This window comes from Protopterus annectens, chromosome 9.part0 (genome assembly GCF_019279795.1).
Source record: "Protopterus annectens isolate FY-2018-M chromosome 9.part0, PAN1.0, whole genome shotgun sequence".
Classification (NCBI taxonomy): Eukaryota; Metazoa; Chordata; order Ceratodontiformes; family Protopteridae; genus Protopterus; species Protopterus annectens.
In genome coordinates this window covers 609,755,879-609,776,357 of record NC_056743.1, presented here as the reverse complement: position 1 = coordinate 609,776,357, position 20,479 = coordinate 609,755,879, and the positions used below count along the sequence as shown (strand labels likewise).

The 20,479-nt window shown below is 38.7% G+C and overlaps 1 protein-coding gene and 1 long non-coding RNA gene across 3 annotated transcripts in view; one reads left to right on the top strand and one right to left on the bottom strand.

Moving 5' to 3' along the window:
- The window catches only part of LOC122811366 (class I histocompatibility antigen, F10 alpha chain-like), a 20,058-nt gene extending 15,397 nt beyond the window's left edge, over positions 1-4,661 (top strand). The window contains exons 4-5 of the mRNA XM_044083164.1: positions 928-1,203; positions 2,971-4,661. Of these exons, the coding sequence (XP_043939099.1) occupies positions 928-1,203; positions 2,971-3,074 (380 nt within the window). The 3' untranslated portion in view covers positions 3,075-4,661. The remainder of the gene's footprint in view (positions 1-927; positions 1,204-2,970) is intronic.
- Positions 1-20,479, bottom strand: part of LOC122811367 — a 344,127-nt gene that overhangs the window by 145,787 nt on the left and 177,861 nt on the right. The gene's annotated exons all lie outside the window — the stretch shown is intronic.

The following is a 20,479-nucleotide window of genomic DNA, read 5'->3' as shown; positions in this document are numbered from 1 at the left end:
AGTCAATGGACAAACATCTGAGGCAAACAGATACCAGAGGGAAATCATAACTTCATCTGGTGAACATTATTAGCACTGGTAAGAGAGTGTGGCTAAAAGAAAGGGTTACTACCAAGAGATGGAAGGAGACTGAGAATGTTGATGAGATCATGTATGAGGTTACTGTGTCCATTTCTAAAGGCATAATCCCTTGGATGAGCAACAGTCCTTACTTAGCAGAGCCAAAGGTAATAAATCAAGGTGTGTGGCAAAAATGTCTTTACTTTGGATAGATTATGAGGTAGAGGGGGCATGCTGTTTCGGGGTGAGAGAGATTCATGAACCAAAACTGTGTGAATGTGGAAATTAAAGAGAAATGTGAAAAACAGTTTTATAATGATAGGGTAGCAGGAACATCAAACATTGTGATATTCACAATGAATTATTGTATTTCCAGATATTAGGACAAGAAAAAAGTAGATCCTGAAGAAAACAAGATTTTTTTTCTATACCATTAGTTACTGTGCAAATGGTATATCCTTGACCAGACTAGGCAAATGTGTTTTTTATTCACAACCACCGTTAATGTTTCTACTGCTTAAGTATAACTAATATGGGAACAATTTCCTACATCTGCCTTTCATTTACTGCATCCTTGCCTTTTTTAATTTTCTTTGATTACTTTATTTGTAGTACTACTATTGTGTTGACATTTTTCCAAACAGTGCTTCATTGTTTTTTGGGGGGTATACAGTTTTTAGAGTAGGACAGCACCCTGCATAAATTAGGGGGTGCTGGGATGTGGCTAGGACATGTTTTTTTTTGAGGTACTTAAATACTGCTTGGTTTTAATCCATATAATTTTTTGCTGAAATATCTCCTTCCTTCCTTTGTTGCATTAATTTGGTGGATTTTTTTAAAACAGATTCTGCTTTATTTTTCATGCAGAGCATCCTGCTATTAAGATCTGGAGCAAACAGTCCTCGGCAACACTTTCCACTCTTTCCTGTCTCGTTACTGGATTCTACCCACAAGAAATTGACGTGAATTGGGTGAGGAATGGTAATGTGGTCATCAGGCCAGAAGGATCAAGCGGAACACTACCAAACCATGATGGAACTTATCAGATCAAGAAATGGGTACAAGTCAACCCATATGATGGGCATACTTACAGTTGTTTGGTGAAACACAGCAGCATCGATCAAGGAATTGAGACTACCTGGAGTAAGTGGATAATTTACTGTAACCTTGTTTTCTATTCTAGGTCTTGAAGCTGTAGGGACTTTTTGTAGTCTCACTATTAATCTTTTATCAGTGTTACCAACTAAAAGTGTCCCCCACCTCCACCTCAAATCCATCCACACACTTGATGCCTTCCTGAATTACACATTATAACAATTCTAATTGCTGTCACTGAAGATATGGTTTAGCTAATGATGTTTTAGCTTTATTTCAAAGAATCCAAAGCCATGTGTTTAAAAACATGCTCACATGTGAAGGCTACTTGTGGTAAGCAAATTAAAATTGTACACGAGTAAAAGACTGTTCAGATGTATTAAGATATGAACATCATCAGCATAGCTACATATGTTTGAATTCTTTACCGTTATTTGATGCAACACAACACTTTTTAACTCAACACAGAGGGCTCTAAATCTGGCATATGCTTAGCAGAAGATTGTGAGGTTGAGAATAAGAAGTACATATCACTCACAGGGTGTAGTGGATTTCCACAACATTTGATATATATGTATAGTATGTGCTTTAACCAAGCATCACATGTAGGTTCTCAGTGCAAGGAATTTGAGGTCACATGACTGCCATTTCAAGATTTGACAGGCTTTCTGTGGAAATTCTACTTGATAGGGGGAGGAGCTTGGCAATCCTGCTGCTCCGAATTGTATCAGTTGATTGGATTTGGGCAGCTGTATAGCTGAGAGGTTAGATGGATCAATTGAAGGGAAGATGGATGAACTGACACATTGAAGGACTGATGGAGTCATCTAAAACGCCTACAAAAGTAAAAGGCATATCAGTTTACGAAGTAAAAGCAAAGATTACTGGTTCAAGCAAAACATCCTACAGAATAAGAGTGTGGTTTAACAATACAACATAACATAAAAAATGTCACTTACCCACCATTATCATTCTTATATTTTCAAAGGCTCTTTGAACAGCTATTCCACCTCAGTAAACAATGAGTACCTTTGTTGTTCCATCATTTAAGAGGTAGTACATGATGCTGTGAAAATGCATGCTTCTTGATATTGTGAAAACTTATACATTTCATTCTTAGAGCATCTCCCATCTTGAAGCCTAAGAGATCTAGTGCATGATTTAAAATCTTCACGGTAACAGTAAACACTAATTCTACCTGGACCCATGGTGCAGAGAGATGAATTCCTGAGTATGACCCAGGTGACCAGTGTTTGATTGATGGCATGGACAGGGCAGAGGATAATAGGCTTGAGTGGATGAAACTAGTTTACAAAAGCTTGAGGGGGGCTGCCAGACCCACCACCTTAGTCACAACTACTGGAGCGTAATTAATCACTCATGGAAGTGACTAGTGTAGGCTGGTACTGTAAAGCAGTATATGAGCCGCTGAATGAGAAATGTTTTATTATTATTATTATTATATAATTTCATCATTTACAGTACAGATGCTCATGAATTATAATATTAAGTAAATGCATCTGGGAAAATATCATGTTCTTTAAACATATTAACCATCTACTACATACCTTCATATGAACTGGAAAAGAAGGTCTGCATTTTTTTAACTCTTTTAGGTTTGATGATTTTGCTCTATTTTCATACCTATCCTACAGAAGTATGTAAATGAATATTAACCTATAGTATGAGTAAATCAATGCAAGATCATACGCAGATATTTTTAGTTAATATATATACAGTTATAAATTGTCTGTTTTTGGCCTTGGTTTGTTCTGAACCATTTTTGTTGACAGTGTGTTTTCCCTTTTTTTGCAGAGGAGGAAGATGGAGACCCTGGGACTGTGTTTTGGATTATTCTTGGCATCATTACCGGTTGTGTCTGTATATTTCTGATGATGCTTATTGGTCGGGGACTGTAAAGAACAGCACGGGGACCAAAATCTGAAGAGCACAACTTTCCTTCACCTCATAAAGTTTTAACATTGTGCCATAAGGGTTGCAATCATTTCACGAAAAGGGTATCCTGCATCCCAGCAACTGGAATTGAAGAGTTGTGGGTGATTAGTAATATAACTGCAGAATATTCCATCCTGACTCCCTAAATTGGCTTTTAACTATCAAAAAGTCACATTAAGATTGTTTGTAATGGCAATAGGTGAAGATACCAGATGAAGGACTGTATCAGTTCTGGTTCTTTATTAAAAAAAGACTCTTACTTTATAGAAAATCGCAATATATGAGATCTGATTTTATGTAACAGTTATAGACTGTCTGTTTGTAAGAAACAAACAGAGTAGAATGTACATTTCTCAATGGATTTCCTGCATTTGTTAGTGCTCTGGGTTACACTATAACTCTAATCTCCGGAGCAGTATTGATACCCCATATATCAATACTGACTGTATGGATATAATTAATGCATACATTTTATCTTGTGCAAAATTATGGTGAAGATTATTGAACATGCATGAGATTTAAGCAGATGAAGTCTGCAGATATTGCCAGAATTTAATTTATTAGTAGAAAGCTACTTGTGGTACTTGCTGTGAGGGTTCATAGCCTATAATATATTACGGATTGGTTTCACTGTAGGTTTATGACACAGCTCTGTGGAAACTCACAGTGTTAACGAACTGAATTGTTTGAGCTCACTGTTCTGTGTGTGTGTGTCTGTCTGTGGTTTAAGGGACTGCATAAAGAAATGAGTTCATCTAATGTTAAATGAATGGTTTTTGCTCTCTTCTGGATTGTCACTTTAAATAGAGCTGCTATTTATTTGCAGATATATGGTTTCTTTAAACCAGGATCAGAACATGATCTCTGAAATTAGCATTTCTCTTATTTTATCTCTTGGTTTATATTTAACTTAAGAGTTAGAAATAATTTATCAGGTTTTTGTATGTGCCTTTATGTAATACACTTAAATAACATAATGTAGTTACTGTGACCTGAAACAGCCAAGAGTATGAATTAAGATCAGAAGACTTATATTGTACATGCTTTATGTAAATTATCAACAAAGTCACAATAATTATTAAAAATTCGTCCTCCGAGTGAGAAATATCGAACCTACTTTAAACTGTAATATCCAAAGAAGATAATCAATTCAGTTCAATGTTAAACCTCAGAAAAAACATTGCAAAATTGTTTAAAGGATCTTTTTCATAACATGTTAGCCAACAGCATTTCAAGCTTCTCACAAAATGCCTGCTTCTTTACTCTATCTAGATAAGAGAAGCACTTAGATTAGTCATATTGTACTGAGACAACCTGTTCCAGACTTAGACCATAGTTTGAACTGCAGCAGTGTTTATCCAGACTTCAACAATTATTTCAGTGTTATACGTTGTCATTCCATAGGTAATGTTATATGTATCCAGACTTCGACAATTATTTCAGTGTTATATGTTGTCATTCCATAGGTAATGTTATATGTATCCAGACTTCGACAATTATTTCAGTGTTATACGTTGTCATTCCATAGGTAATGTTATATGTATCCAGACTTCGACAATTATTTCAGTGTTATAACCTGTCATTCCATAGGTAATGTTATATGTATCCAGACATCGACAATTATTTCAGTGTTATACGTTGTCATTCCATAGGTAATGTTATATGTATCCAGAAATCGACAATTATTTCAGTGTTATATGTTGTCATTCCATAGGTAATGTTATATGTATCCAGACATCGACAATTATTTCAGTGTTATACGTTGTCATTCCATATGTAATGTTATATGTATCCAGACTTCAACAATTATTTCAGTGTTATACGTTGCATTCCATAGGTAATTTTATATGTATCCAGACATCGACAATTATTTCAGTGTTATACATTGTCATTCCATAGGTAATGTTATATGTATCCAGACTTCAACAATTATTTCAGTGTTATACATTGTCATTCCATAGGTAATGTTATATGTATCCAGACTTCAACAATTATTTCAGTGTTATACGTTGTCATTCCATATGTAATGTTATATTTTCAATGTTGTTGCTCTCTTGCACCTTTTGAAATAATTCTGACACTCAATTTATTTTACGTCTCTTGCATCAAGCACCTTTAAAAATCTCTATTGTTTGTAGTATTTTATAATGTATAGTAATAGAATAGTATTTTTATAAAAAAAAATGATTATTCTGATTTATCACAGAATAAAAATGTCACGATATTACAACTTTTTTTAGACTATGTTTCTTTTTTCCTCAACAGCATTTTCTTTCAGTAATACATACATATGAAATCATGATAATTAATAAACTGAAGGCATGTGCAAGTATTAACTACTTTACCTCACCACCTATTACACAGCAAATACTTAGAACTGGATGTACACGAACATTAAAACACTATGGCTCCAGACACAACAGTACAGCAGCTTCCAAGGCTGATAAGTCCACATGAAGTACTGACAGGGTGGCCTGTGTACGACTAAGCTAGCTGTGCACCCTCAAAATTCTGGAACTATAACACAGTATACAGTAAGCAATGTCAGCCCTTAGCCCCGCTATCCTAATTCTGTCCAATAGCTCTGATATAAGAATAGAAACAGTTTCTCATAATGGTAAGAATATGGCTTTAACTTACTTAACAACTTAATTCAATTAACCTCGAAATATGCAGTCTCTCCCCTGTTCATATTTCACACTACTCATACTATTTATCAAAGACTATTCCTATATTCATTTCACTCAGAAATTTTACCAGAACAAATCTTTTAGAATCCAGAATCATATCATCATCAAGAGCCTTTTTCCCATTTTTCTACATGGGATTGGAGTGTTGTGTCAGCTGTCACCATCTCTCTGTATTCAGTGCCACTTTCCTACCTTCTTTAATACTCATGCCTAACTATCACAGGTCTTCTCTCACACAAAACATCTACCTCCTTGCTGGATGCTTTCATTTTCTCTTGCCTTCTTCCTGTCAGTGCAAGTCTTCTTCACCAAACTGTCTTCTGCTTTTCTGCACTTGTGCCTGGACCACCATAATCTGTTCTCTTTGACCTTTAATGCAGTTGGAGCTACTGTGGCTTCTGATCTTATGTCATCATTTCTTCATCTGCCCCATAGTGTGTATCCAACCACCCATCTCAGGCTCTTTATCTCCATAACCTCTGGCTTTCTCAACCGCTCTACCTGTACTACCTAGATTTCTGTACCATACAGTAATACTGGTCTCACCAAAATTTTGTACACATTACTTTTCAGCTTCCTTGGCATTCTTCTCTCAAACACTACCCCAGACACTCTGCATCAGTTGGCTTTAGCACCTCTGATTCTAGTTCTGAACTCCTCATTCAGACTTCCCTTCTCTACAACTGCTCCCTCCCAGATACTTAAAGCTGTTAACCTGTTCCACTATTTTTTGAGGTGATTCATCCCCCAAAATCATCTGCCTCCTCAAAAATGCATGATATCAAATTGTCTGATACTTCCCTATGAAACTAGCCAACCCTGATTCAGAGACTGCATGCATCAGTTATAAATACTGACAATGCTGTCATTTGCCTAAACCACAATTCTCATGAAGGCACTTGAAGATGCACCATTTACATTATGAAAAGGTATCTATTCCTGCCCTTATCCAATCCTTCCACATGATATCACCATTTTAAGTCCAACATGAACATATAGCAACATATATTTTCCCCAAAGATGAGCTTCATTAAAATTCCTACTAATCTTCCATAACACCAAATGAGAATGCTTGCCTACATGACAGTGGGGAGAATGGACTGGCAGTGATTTATTAAACTTTCCTACAGAAGCAACAAGTCCATTGTCTTCCACCATAAGGGACCACAGGTAAATGTCTCAGCATATTTTAGAGGTTTGCACAATCCAATCTTAGTCTGAAGCAAGAATATTCACTTTGGTTGTCTACAGCTACCATTTTCTCAAATAAAATTCATGAGCATTTCTTTTATCTGCACTGAATCAGGCTGAGATCCCACACATCGGATGTGCCACAGAACTCAATATACCTGTGGTGAGAATATCATCTTTACAGTAGATAACCTACCTAATAGATAGTGCTAGGAATTCCTCCATTTATGTGCTAAACATGGAATTTATCCACTTATGGCTTGATATGGCTTGAAATTCAACAGAATGCCTGAATATGTAGGTAGGACATAATACCACACCAAGACGATCACCATTATGATAATTTTTAGCCATCTCATTAACTTTGAATGTCTCTGTCTTCAATGCATTCAGCTTTAACACTAAGGACAAATCTAATCTGATCAGAACATGATAATAATGTGGAACATCTACAAGTCTATGACAGAAGATGCCATTAATTAATAAATAGAATGCATTTCACCTTTAACCCACAGAAATCCACCCATTCACTGACTCCATGGCTTTCAACATCCTAGCCAATGTTTCAAGAGTTAAGAAGGATAGCAACAGAGGACATTTTTGCCTTGTGCCTTATATAACCTGAACGGGCCAACATCCTGCCATTAGCATGGTTGCCTCTGCACTAGGTTTTGCTGCATAAGCCAATACTACAAACTCAGTCAGAATCACTGCAGTTTCCATGAATCTCTAGAATTAAGAAAGGCAAATGGAGTTGAAGGCTTTTTCAATGTCAACAAAGACTGTCACCACTGGACTGATCTCATCCCACTGGGCTTGCATCAAGAAAATAACTATTCAGTACAGATTTTTCACACTGGCACAAAACAAACTTGAACTGAAGAAATTAGATCAAGTAAGAAGGCCCTGTTATCTGCATGCCAAAACCAAAGTGTAAATTTTAATATCCATATTTAATAATGAATGTGGGGATAGTTCTCAGTTTTGGATGCATCATTCCTGTGCTTTGGTAAACCATAATAATACAACATGCAAATGAGGATAGAAAGATCCATTCTCCTGCATTTCTCTAAACATCCTAGTTGGGGCTTGTGTCATACAACACCACTATATATGGCACAACTCTGCAAAGAAACCACTGGATCCTTGGTCTTTCCCTCTAGGTATTTTCCTAACAATCCCATCAACCTCTGCCCATGTGACTGTTACCCAAAAAAAAGTTGCATTATGTATAAGGTTAGCTTTTACTAAAAAGGGATTCACTGTCCTGCCGCAATTCAAATATGTAACAATAGACTCGTAACAACTGAAGCTCTGGAAGGACACAAATAAAAAAAACAAAAACAAAAAAAAACCAAACAGCAGCACATACTGCAAAAGCAGCATAGCCCTGCAAACCTATTAAACAAATAACACAAAACCATTTTTTGTATACACTTTGGTGCTTTTGTCTCATGATACAGAGACTTCATCAGAAGTGGAAATTTTCACAGAGGAGATGCAGCTTCTGTATCATGAGATGAAAGTGCTTAACTGTATACAACAAATTGGTTTTGTGCTGTTTGTTCAAATATTTAACAATACCTTCAAGTAAATACTTTCATAAAACTCTTTAAAAGCAGTATTAATTTCCCAAACTTGCTTGCACCCCTCCACAGCTCTACAACTACAAAGAAAAAAAGCATTCCAGATACCACGGATGAATATTTAATGACAAATGGAAGCTTTGCACACACACACACACACACACACACACACACACACACACACACACACACACACACACACACACACACATATATATATACAAGAAAGCTTTTGCTAAAACAGCTTCCTCAAGTATCACTTCCTGTTACATACACCACATCCTTAATTATTTGAACTGAACATAATTAATAGTCACATACATTTAAAACTAAATTAAAGCCTATTGTACATATATACCCTTATCTATGAATATAAAACAAACTAAAAAGACAATAAAATATGTTGAAAAAGTCATCTGAAAAAAATGATGCCATGTCTTGCTGCTTAAATCAGATTACTACTTCATTCAGCCACTCCCATCAGTGGTTACCACAGTGTATCATCTGTTTCCATTTCTTCCTATCCTCTGCATCTTCCTTTGTCACACCAACAACCTGTATACCATCTCTCACTACATCCATAAAGCTGATCTTAAGCCTTCCTCTTTTCCTCTTACCTGGCAGCTCCATCCTCAGCAGCCTTCTCCCAATATACCCAGCATTACTCCTCAGCACATGTCCAATCTCACCTCTCTGGCTTTGTCTTCAAACTGTCCAGGCTGAGCTGACCCTATAATATACTCATTCCTAATGCTATCCATCCTTTTCACATCCAATGCAAATCTTAACATCTTTAACTATGCCACCTCAACCTTTGATTCCTGTGTCTTTTCATCAGTGCCACCATCTCCAATCTATATAACAAAACTGGTCTCACTACCATCTTGTAGATCTTCCCTTTCTCTCTTGCTGATACCTCATCTGTCACAAATCACTCCTGACACTCTTTTCCACCCACGCCACCCTGCCTGCACTCTCTTATTCACCTCTCTTCCACACTCACCATTACTCTGAACTGTTGATCCCAAGTATTTAAACTCATCCACCTTCACCAGCTCTACTCCCTTCATCCTCACCATTCCTTTGTCTTCCCTCTGATTCACACAGGTATATTCTCTCTTAGTCCTGATGACCTTCTTTCCCTCTAAAGCATATCTCCACCTCTCCAGGGTCTCCTCATCCTGTTACCTACTCTCACTATAGATCGCAATATCATCTGCAAACATTATAGTCCACAGGGACTCCTGTCTGATCTCATCTGTCAACCTGTCCATCACCATAGCAAACAAAAAAGGGCTCAGAGCTGATCCTTAATGTAATCCCACCTCCACCTTGAATACATATATCACTCCTACTGCAGACCTCACCACTGTCCCACTGCCCTTGCACATATCCTGTACAACTCCTACATGCTTCTCTGCCACTCCCAACTTCCTCATACAATACCACAACCCCTCTCAAGGCACTCATACACTTTCTCTAAGTACACCAAGACACAATGCAACTTCTTCTGACCTTCTCTATACTTCTCCATCAACACCCTCAAAGCAAACATTGCATCTGTAGTGCTCTTTCCTGGCATGAAACCATTCTGCTGTTCATTAATCATCACCTGCCCTGTTAACATAGCTTCCACTACTCTTTCCCATAACTTCATGCTGTGACTAATCAATGTTATCCCTCTGTAGTTACTACAGCTCTGCACATCACCCTTATTCTTAAAAAAATTGGTACCAATACACTTCTCAGGCATCCTCTCACATTCCAAGATTTTATTATACAATCTGGTTAAACACTCCCCTGCCATCTCTCTTAAATACCCCAATGCTTCCACAAGTATGTCATCTGGACAAAAAGCTTTTCCATTCTTCATCCTGTGCATAACTGACCTTATTTCCTCCTTGCTAATCCACTGCACTTCCTGATTCACTATCCCCACATCATTCAACTTTCTCCCTCTCATTCTCTTCATTCATCATCCCCTTAAAGTACTCTTTCCATCTGCTCAACACACTCTCCTCTCTTGTGAGTATGTTTTACTCATTATCCTTTATCACCTTTACCTGCTGCACATATTTCCCAGCTGGGTTCCTCTGTCTAGCCAAATCGATAGAGGTCCTTTTCTCCCTCCTTAAAGTCCAACCCTTCATGCAAATTGCCATATACCTTATCCTTAGCATTTGTCACCTCTCTCTTCCCCTTATGCCTCATCCCCTTGTACTCCTGTCTACCTTCATCTGTCAATCCCACTGCTTTCTTCAACATCCTTTTCCTCTGTATACTCTCCCGTGCTTCCTCATTCCACCACCAGGTCTCCTTGTTCTTCCTCTGTCCAGACATCATACCAAACACCTGACCTAGCTATCTCCCTTACCACCTCTGCTATAGTTGCCCAGCTATCTGGTAACGCTTCACTGCCACCCAGTGCCTGTCTTAATTCTTCCTTGAACTCCACCTCACAATCATCCTTTTTTCAACTTACACCATTTGATCCTTGGCACTGCCTTCACTTTCCTCCTCTTCTTTTTGATTGCCAGTGTCATCCTAGAGACAATCATCCTATGCTGCCTAACTAAGCTTTCCCCTGGCACCACTTTCAGCCTCCAATCTCTTTCAGATTGGTCCTCCTGCATAGGATATAATCCACCTGTGTGCATTTTCCTCCACTCTTATACATCACCCTATGCTCCTCCCTCTTCTTAAAATACATATTCACCACAACCATGTCCATCCTTTTTACAAAATCCACTGCCATCTGACATTCTGCATTCCTCTCCTTAACACCATACATACACATCACTTCCACATCCCCTCTGTCCCCTTCACTGACATGCCCATAGAAATCCACTCCAATCACCACTCTCTCACCCTTGGGTATACTCTCCACCTCTTCATCCAACTCCAAAATGTTTCTTTCCAATCCATCGCACACCCAACTTGCGGAGTATATGCACCAGCAACATTCATCATCACACCATCAATTTTCAGCTTCAGAAACATCACTCTGTCTGACACTCTTTTCACCTCCAAAACGCTCTTAACATACTGTTCCTTCAGTTTAACCCCTACCTCATTTCTCCTCCCATCCACATCTGGATGGAAAAATTTGAACCTGCCTCCGGTGCACCCGGTCTTACTCCCCTTCCATCTGGTCTCTTGCATGCACAATATATCACCCTTCCTTCTCTCCATCATATCACCTAATGCTCTCACTTTACCAGTCATACTGCCAGCATTCAAAGTTCCTACCCTCACTTCCATACTCCAAACCTTCCTCCTCTCTTCCTGCCTCTGGGCATTCCTTCCTCCTCGTCTTCTCTTCCTTCAGCCAGTTGTAGCCCAGTTTCCACCAGTACCCTGTTGGCTAGCATACTGGTGGTGGTTGTTGTTAACCCGGGCCTCAACCAATCCAGTATGTAAATCTGGATTGTTGTCTCCATATGTGCTCTGGCAGAAATTTTACACCAGATGCCCTTCCTGATGTGATCCTCTCCATTTATCTGAGCTTGGGACCAGGACAAAGAAGTATACTAGCTTGTTCATCCCCAGTGGCTGTGTTTTGCTGCTTACATCTGACTAATGAATAGAAAAAAAACACTTAGGCAAGGAGTAATAAGGACTATAATATAGAAGCACTAACAGGTAAATCCCTGTCTGTTGAGGCTAATGAAGTTCTAAAGACACCCACTCATATGCCTCAAGACATAGCAACAAGAAGCTCAGTGATATTGGATATTCCAATAGTTGATGCAAATTCTGTAGGTGTCCTAGACCATTTGGAGTTTCCACCATTGGTATGAGATGTACTCCTACCTATCAGGAAAGCAAGTTGCAGAAGCAGAGAACCTGTAGGAAATGTAGGAAGAAACAGGAGCAGGAGTCATTCAGGACCACTGGCATGAAATTGAGCAAAGCAGGTCTTCAAAATAAACTAATCATCAACACCTCTTACTATATTTTGAGTTCAGATGAGATATCAGTTCTAAATAAGAAGTTAACCTTCAGATCTGCATGCAATGGCAATATTGCTAAAGCTCTGACTGAACTAAGACTTTTAACACAGACTTTGAATTTAAAAGTTTTGGTTAATGACAGCACTAATGAAGCTGATATTTTAAGGAAAACTAGTACCCTTGTACTTGTAAGTAACTTGTCTCTGCAGGCATTTGAATCGGTCTTTGAAAATTAACTGCATGATGTCTTGATAAGTGGTATGTTGCCATATTGATTTTATAATCTAACTAGAAGACCAGCGCTGGCACTTAAGGTGTTAAAAATAATCCTGATATAATAAATGATATGATAAAGTAGGTGCAGTTGTGGTAATGGATTACAGACAGCATATTTCATATATCGAAATTCTTTTAATGGATACGGAAACTTATGAATTAATTGAGGAGCAGCATATATAAAAGCTGTACTTATGGCAGTTTGAATCTAAATTTGATGAATTATTTTTATGTTTTTAAACCAGTCATAGTTGTGTTCTATAGCTTGCCAGAGGCACATAAAACATCATCCAATCCCCCAATGAGACCTATAGTTTCAGGAAGAGGTTGGGCAACAGAAGCAATATCTATATATTTAGAAAGTGAATTAAAGTGCACTTTGATTCATCCTAAAAGTTTTATAGTAGACTCTAATGATTTTTTACAACAGCTTTTCACTTGGTCTAAGGATATCATGGACACAGACATGTTATTTGTAACATTAAATACAGAGTCTTTATTCATGGTGATTCCCAATGCCTGGGAGTAGAGTCAGTTAGAGAGTGTATAACTATGCCTAATGATTTCTCTGCATAGAAGATTAGTATGATCTGTGAGCTATTACTCTTAATTTTAGAAAATGTATTTACTTTTAACCACACGTTTTATTTTCAACTGAAAGGAGTGGTGATGGGTATTCTTGCTGCCAATGTATATGCTAACATAGTCTTAGGGCTATAGGATAAAAAATATATATTTAGCAATGCTGTCAACCCATAATAATGTTGTATTATATAAAATATTTATTAATGATATCTTTGCTATATAGAAAGGGGAAGTGACATGTTTAGATTCCTTTGAAAGCTATCTATCTAATACAGCTGGTCATTTGAAGCTAAAAATGGAGAAGTCAAAAGAATATATTCATTTTTAGATGTCATTTATAAAAGGAATGCTTATGGCTTTTTTTTGCATTAAAGTTTACAGAAAGGATGCATGTAAGAATTTATATTTGCACAGGATTAGTATGCATCCATAATTTGTTTTTAAAAAATATTACTAAAGAACAAATGATTTGTTTGGCTGGGTTAAATACACAATAAACTTTTGAAACACAATGAGGCAAAGTTTTTTGACTAGAGGTTACAGTGAAAGATAGTAAAGTATTTGTTACTGAACATAGAACAGCTACTGAGTGTTCATATGGTGAGCCATGTAGTATAAAAGAGAAGTTTATTCAAAAATACATACGAATGACCATTACTAATAATAGACATGCTAATGTCTTTAAAAATATAATCTCAAAAAACTGGTACATCCTAAATCATGTTGAAAAACTTAAGGACATTCTACCTGAAAAGTTTTTTTTTTTTTTATAGAAGAGATAATAATCTAATGATTTTGAAGCTGCTTAATACACAGAAAACCAAACTACATCACCGACACATAACAGACAGCAATGACTTAAAGAAACAGGGCATACATGTTATATTTCCCTTTTTTCTGCTGGGAGGTTGTCAGAAGCTAGTGAATAGAGTTTATGTTTTAAAGGTTGCTGTTTAATGTAGGAAGTGGAGATGAATTGTAGGGTGAAGTCTGAGGACGTGGTCAGTGTAGGGAGAAAAATCATTACTGACAGCTGCTTTCAATGAAGGATTGGAGAGGGCTGCTGGGAGAGAGATTAGGATACATTTTGTGTTTGGATATAGTATTTGATTGATAGGGGAAAATCATTTTTGGGTATTAAATCTATGGTTGATTTGTAGGTCATTATAGTATTATTTCTTGCCTAAATTACATTTTTGTAAGAGTTCTTTAAACTGCTGCAGAGTTTGACTTGTTCTAAGTTTATGCCAGTCCTTCTAGGCCTCGACACTTTTAAGCATGAGGATTCCACTTATCCTTGTTAGCCAGGGAGCATGATTGGATTATATTATCTTTCTTCTTAGGTGTGGATAGCTGCTTAGTGTAACTAAGAATAGGTTCTTAAAATTTTGAACAGCATCATCTAAACAGAAAGTTTTAAGGATGGGGCAGCTGAAGGATTTTAATACGGTTGTAAAGATGTCAAAGCCACAGTTACAGAAGTTGCAAGTCATTTTACAGTATTGTCATTTGGCTTGGTGGGAAATAACCCTATTTGTATATATTGGAAGATAGTCACTGAGAGAATCTGTGTGTTCCAGGTGAGGTGTATTTGGTGTGGCCACATACCAATATCCTGTCTAATAGCATGCCTTTATCTTTCGTATATATTGAAATGTGTGGGAGCTAGACATAAGATGGTTAAAAATAAAAAGTTTTTAGCCGGAGAAGGAAAAAGTATATGTGAGGTTTAGACAGTCTGCTGTCATATCCCTAAGTATTATTGTCTCTTGAGATGGTGTTAAATGACCGTGAGAAGATACCTTCAAAAATAGATTGGTTATTTTCAGAAAGTCAGTTAAAAGTGATGATGTAAAATGCTTTATGGTTTATTAGCTTTAAATGAGATGTCAGCAATTCTGAATTTACAAAATTTAGTATGCTATTTGACTAAGGAGAGATTTCATATGGATTAGGATACAGAATAGCAACTCCTCCAGCTTTTTTTAATTAGGCAGCATAAGTAACTATATTATAGCCTGGTGGTAGTATTTCAGTGTCTTTTATATTAGGTTTAGGACATGTTTGGGTTATGGCTAGGATATTTGGAGAATTGCAGGAGATCCAGGCATGGAGTTCTGTAACCTTCATAGGTTCATAGGTTAGTACTAAGCTAACTGCCCTTGCGAGCCATTTTAAGCCTAGCCAATTATCCCTTGTGAGACTCAAACCCTGCACCTTGTGTTTGTAAGGCAAACACCTTAACCATTAGGCCACCCTCCCATAACCCCTGATAATGCTCTGTCATACCCACAATTAAACATTGAATAGAATATAATAGATAGAATAGAATAGAATAGAATTTTCTTTGAAGTCATTGGTAAATATGTTCATTTTCTTGGGGGGAAGAGAGTGGGACTTATTCTTCTTTTACCACTACCATATAAGTATTGTTTGTTTGGGAGACTGACATTGAGTTGGTGAATGGGAGATAGGTCAGGGTGAAGATCTCCAAATAGTTATAGTTTAGATCTGTAGATCTGTGCTAGGTATGTTTTTATTATTTATTTTGTGCCTAATTACAAGAAATATTCATGGGCTGTAAAGAATTATAAAATTATGTTGGAGGATGGGGGTGTCAGCGCATTGTTTGGGGTGATTTTTGGTGATGGGAAGTTGAACTTAAGATCAGAGGAAAGGTTAATTGTAGGGGAGGGTATTAGAGATGCTAGTTTTATATAATAATATGTGAGGTGAGTGAGTATGAAAAGATGTGAAGTGAATGATTTTGAGAAGATGCGAGATGTGCATATGTATTACATTCCTACATTTTATAATAGATGAAGGTAGTGCTATAGAAATAGGAGTTATGGGCAGGGGCAGCTCATGCTATAGGACTGCAGGACTGCAGCCCCACCCCGCAGCTGTGGAAAAAAGAAAAAAAAAACAAAGAAAAGGGAAGAAAAAACAAATTGGTGAGTCTTGGAACATTTCTGAACTTCCGCACATGTGCACTCGGCAGTCGCGCAACTCGGAGGGTACTCTGATGCCCAGAATTCGATGCGGTGATGACCGCATAGAATGGAAGAGATCCAGACTGCAACATCAGCAGGCTGGAGCCCCGGACTTGATGGAGCAAGCAGGCAAAGTGTGTACCAGACTTATTGAAGCAAGCAAGCAGACATATGAGGGACACCAGGTACTATTGAAGGTGTGTGCGCGTGTGTGTGTGTGTGTAATGCCCCAGTTGATATGTACTGGTGGCTAGAGAGAACTCAGATGATGGTGGCTCAGGCTTGAACCCTGTACCTTGGGTGCAGGTAGCAAGAGCCTTAATTCCCTACCCACCACCATCTGTGAAAACTTTGCATATTTTTGCTTCATATTTTTGTTCATTTCTGTTCTGTTCCTCATACAATATGTAGATTTTTAATTCAGTACCATAGTTGATGGTGCAGTGGTAGCATTGTTGCCTCACAGCTAGCGGTTCTCTAGTGTGATTCTTGGCTGGGGTGCCTTCTGTGTGGAGTCTACATGTCCTCCCTGTGTTTGTGTGGGTTTCCTGTGGGTGCTCTGGTGTTCTTCCATTTTACAAAGGCATGTGTCTGGAATGTTTTTCCCTGGGCCTCTGCTGAAAATTGGCTTTTGTTCCAAGTCAGACTTTCCTGGTTAACAAATGTTAAATAGATAAAAATGACAGGCATTTGAATTTCAGACTTCATATTCTTCAGAAAGTACATGGTAACACAAAACCTTTTATTCTAGCAATGTTCTAAGTTTATAAGATGAATATTTGAAATTTGTCTCTATTAAGAGGGAGTGGGGCAAATATTTGCCCCATCTGTTGTTTGCTTACAGAGGGGTTCCCCAGGAATCCACATGTTTTTTACCCTTTGAGTTGCTGTATGGGCATAGGGCGAGGGGACCTCTAGATTTAATTCGAGATGATTGGGAAGGTGAGTGCAAGTCTCACAAGGAGTCTGTTGTGGCATATGTCCTAAACCTCAGTACAAGGCTCAGGGAACTCATGGGCTTGGCCCAGGAGAACCTGGCAGAAGCCCAACAACAGAAAAAGGTATGATATGACAGGAATTCCCAAGCTAGAGAGTATGCTGCGGGGCAGCAGGTAATGATTCTCATTCCTGACAGCCACAAAAAAATTGCAGGCAGTGTGGGAGGGACCCTACAAGGTGGTAAGAAAAGTAAGTAATGTTAACTACATGGTGGAACTGCTAGGCAGACGGCAGGGTCACAAACTGTACCATGTTAACATGATGAAACCTTACCATGATAGGGAGGCCCTTGTGCTGTGCATTTGCAGTGGATTGTAGGAGGAGTCTGATGGAGATCTGGTGACTGATCTCCTCAGTGAGACTCGGGCTGACACCTCAGTGGAAGGGGTAGCAATGTCCCAGCAGCTATCTCTTACCCAGGTTTGGGAAATCCGAGCAGTGTTGCAGGAATTTGCGGACATGTACACTGGGAAACCAGGGTGCACCCACCTGGTGCATCACCAGGTGGATACAGGACCCCAAAGGCCTATTAGGCAGGCCCCTTATAGGGTTCCTGAGAGAGTCAGACAGACTCTGAGATAGGAGGTACAGGAGATGTTGGAACTAGGGGTGATTTAAGAGTCTAACAGTCCCTGGGCCTCTCCAGTGGTGCTGGTGCCAAAGAAGGATGGCAGCACCAGGTTCTGTGTGGATTACAGGAAATTACATAGTCATACAGAGTTGGATGCTTACCCCATGCCTAGGACAGATGAGACCCTAGAGCAGCTGGGTGGGGCTAAGTATCTTACAACCATTGATCCTAGCAAGGGTTACTGGCACATGCCCTTGACTCTCAGTGCTAGAAAGAAGTCAGCTTTTGTGACTCCTTTTGGTTTGTATCAGTTCACAAAGATGCCCTTTGGGATGAGGAATGCCCCAGTGACTTTCCAGACACTGGTAGATAATATCCTAGCAGGAGGGTTTGCCCTTGCTTACCTGGATGATATTACCATTTACAGCCATCCCTGGCCAGAGCACCTTCAGCATGTCAGGGAGGTGCTGGGCAGACTACAGAGGGCAGGGTTGACCATTAAGCCAAGCAAATGTCAGGTGGGTATGTCAGAGGTCTCCTACCTAGGACATAGACTGGGAAGTGGTAAGATAAAGCCAGAACCTGCCAAAGTGGAAGTCATTCAGGTATAGCCTGCACCTGTTACTAAAAAGCAGGTGAGGGCATTTTTAGGGACAGCAGGGTACTACAGGAAGCTTGTCCCTAGTTCTGGAACCATAGCTGCTCCCTTCACAGATGTGACAAGGAAGAATAGGCCAGATAAGGTAGTGTAGATCCCAGCATGTGAGCAGGCATTTCAGAAGCTTAAAGAAGCTTTGGGAGGACCCCCTGTGTTAGCCAGTCCAGATTACAGCAAATAATTTGTTGTGCAAGTGGATGCTTCGAACCATGGGGTGGGGTCTGTCCTTAACCAGATTTCTTCAGATGGAGAAGAGCACCCAGTGGTTTATCTCAGTCATAGGTTCCAACCCAGGGAGGAATGCTATGCAGCTATAGAAAAGGAATGTCTAGCCATAGTGTAAGCAATGCAGAAACTTCAGCGTTATCTGTACAGAAAAAAAATTCACTGTAATGATAGCTCACAACCCCCTAATATAGTTCAACAGAGCCAGTCAGTAAGATGCTAAGTTGCTAAGAAGGAGTCTGGGGTTGAAAGCATGTGATATGTCAGTGCAGCACTGCAGTGGGATTAGCAATGCCAATGCAGATGGGCTCTCAAGACAGGGAATGTGGTGAGATACACTCAGATAGACCTAACCCTCTCAAGCAGAGTTTCTCAAGCATCACTTGAAAAACTAGCTTGAGTTGTCTGGGGGGGGGGTGTGAAAATTGGGTAGAGATGGGTGAAGGCTGCCTGCCTAGCCAAATATAATTTGATACATAATTCTGGCATTTGTAAATATAAATGCAAAATACAGGTTTGTTCCTTAAATGAAAGAAAATAATGTAAAATGTTGAACTTCAAGATTGTAACAACATTGCCATCTGCTGTAAGGAAAACTAAGTCAAACATTTCAAATCTTTCTTTTGAAATTAAAATTATTCCAAATCTATCCTTTGATCTCTAGAGCTTGGAGTCAGCCTGTCTGGGCTGGCACATTCTGTCTATTGTTTTAATTTAAGGAATATTGCTAGAGCGTACATGCAAAATGTCTTTTATTGTTGTAGCTTACTGAGCAGGTGTTAGCTTGCTAAATAGTGTAGACTGTTGGCCTGGGAATCCCAGGCTAAGTGTCAAAAAATGATGTAATCTGGGAGGGCCCAGCAGAAATGTTTGTTAGTGATTTTAAAAACTATAGGTCAGAGAAAGACTAGAAGCATTTATGTCTGACTATCCAACTCAGCACTGCCTTATGCTCTATGTAAGTAAGTTATTTTAGAAATATGTTTTCTTGTAGCAATAGCTAGGAATTAGAAAAGATTGGACTAAGTGTTTTTCTGTTATGTCAGAAGTGTACTACTGAATTATTTTAAGTTTCTGTGTGATCTCTGAACTCTTGAATGGCACTGCGGTGTAGTAGTATTGTCTTGCGTTTTTAGTATTCTTAAATATGTTTAAACCCTTTTCAACTGTGGCTGGTTTATGTAGAGATAATTTAAGCTCTAGAGTACATTGCATGCTTATAAGTGATCCTGTACTAAGCCTTTCCAATAAGCCTCGATTGCTTAGTTACACTACTACTGGATAATAATATTGCACAGTAATAATTGGACACCCTTTTTAAGGGTCCTTAGATAGCTGATAATTATTAGCTGATGGTGGCAGGAATTACTACCATATAGTCTGGGCATAGGGGCACAGCTGGAGAATCTGTGTCAGCCTTTGCCAGGAGTGTCTGTGAAGTTCTATAAATACTTATCTCAGTGTGTGTGTGTGTGTGTGTGTGTGTGTGTGTGTGTGTGTGTGTGTGTGTGTGTGTGTGAGCTACTTGGGCCAGGAAATGAAGAACTGGTTGGACAAAGAGGGTACTGGAAGTTAGCTTGCCAGCTAGGCTGAGATCTGGACCCTATAGCTGTGCCAGTGGGGTGTCTTATTGGGGACCTG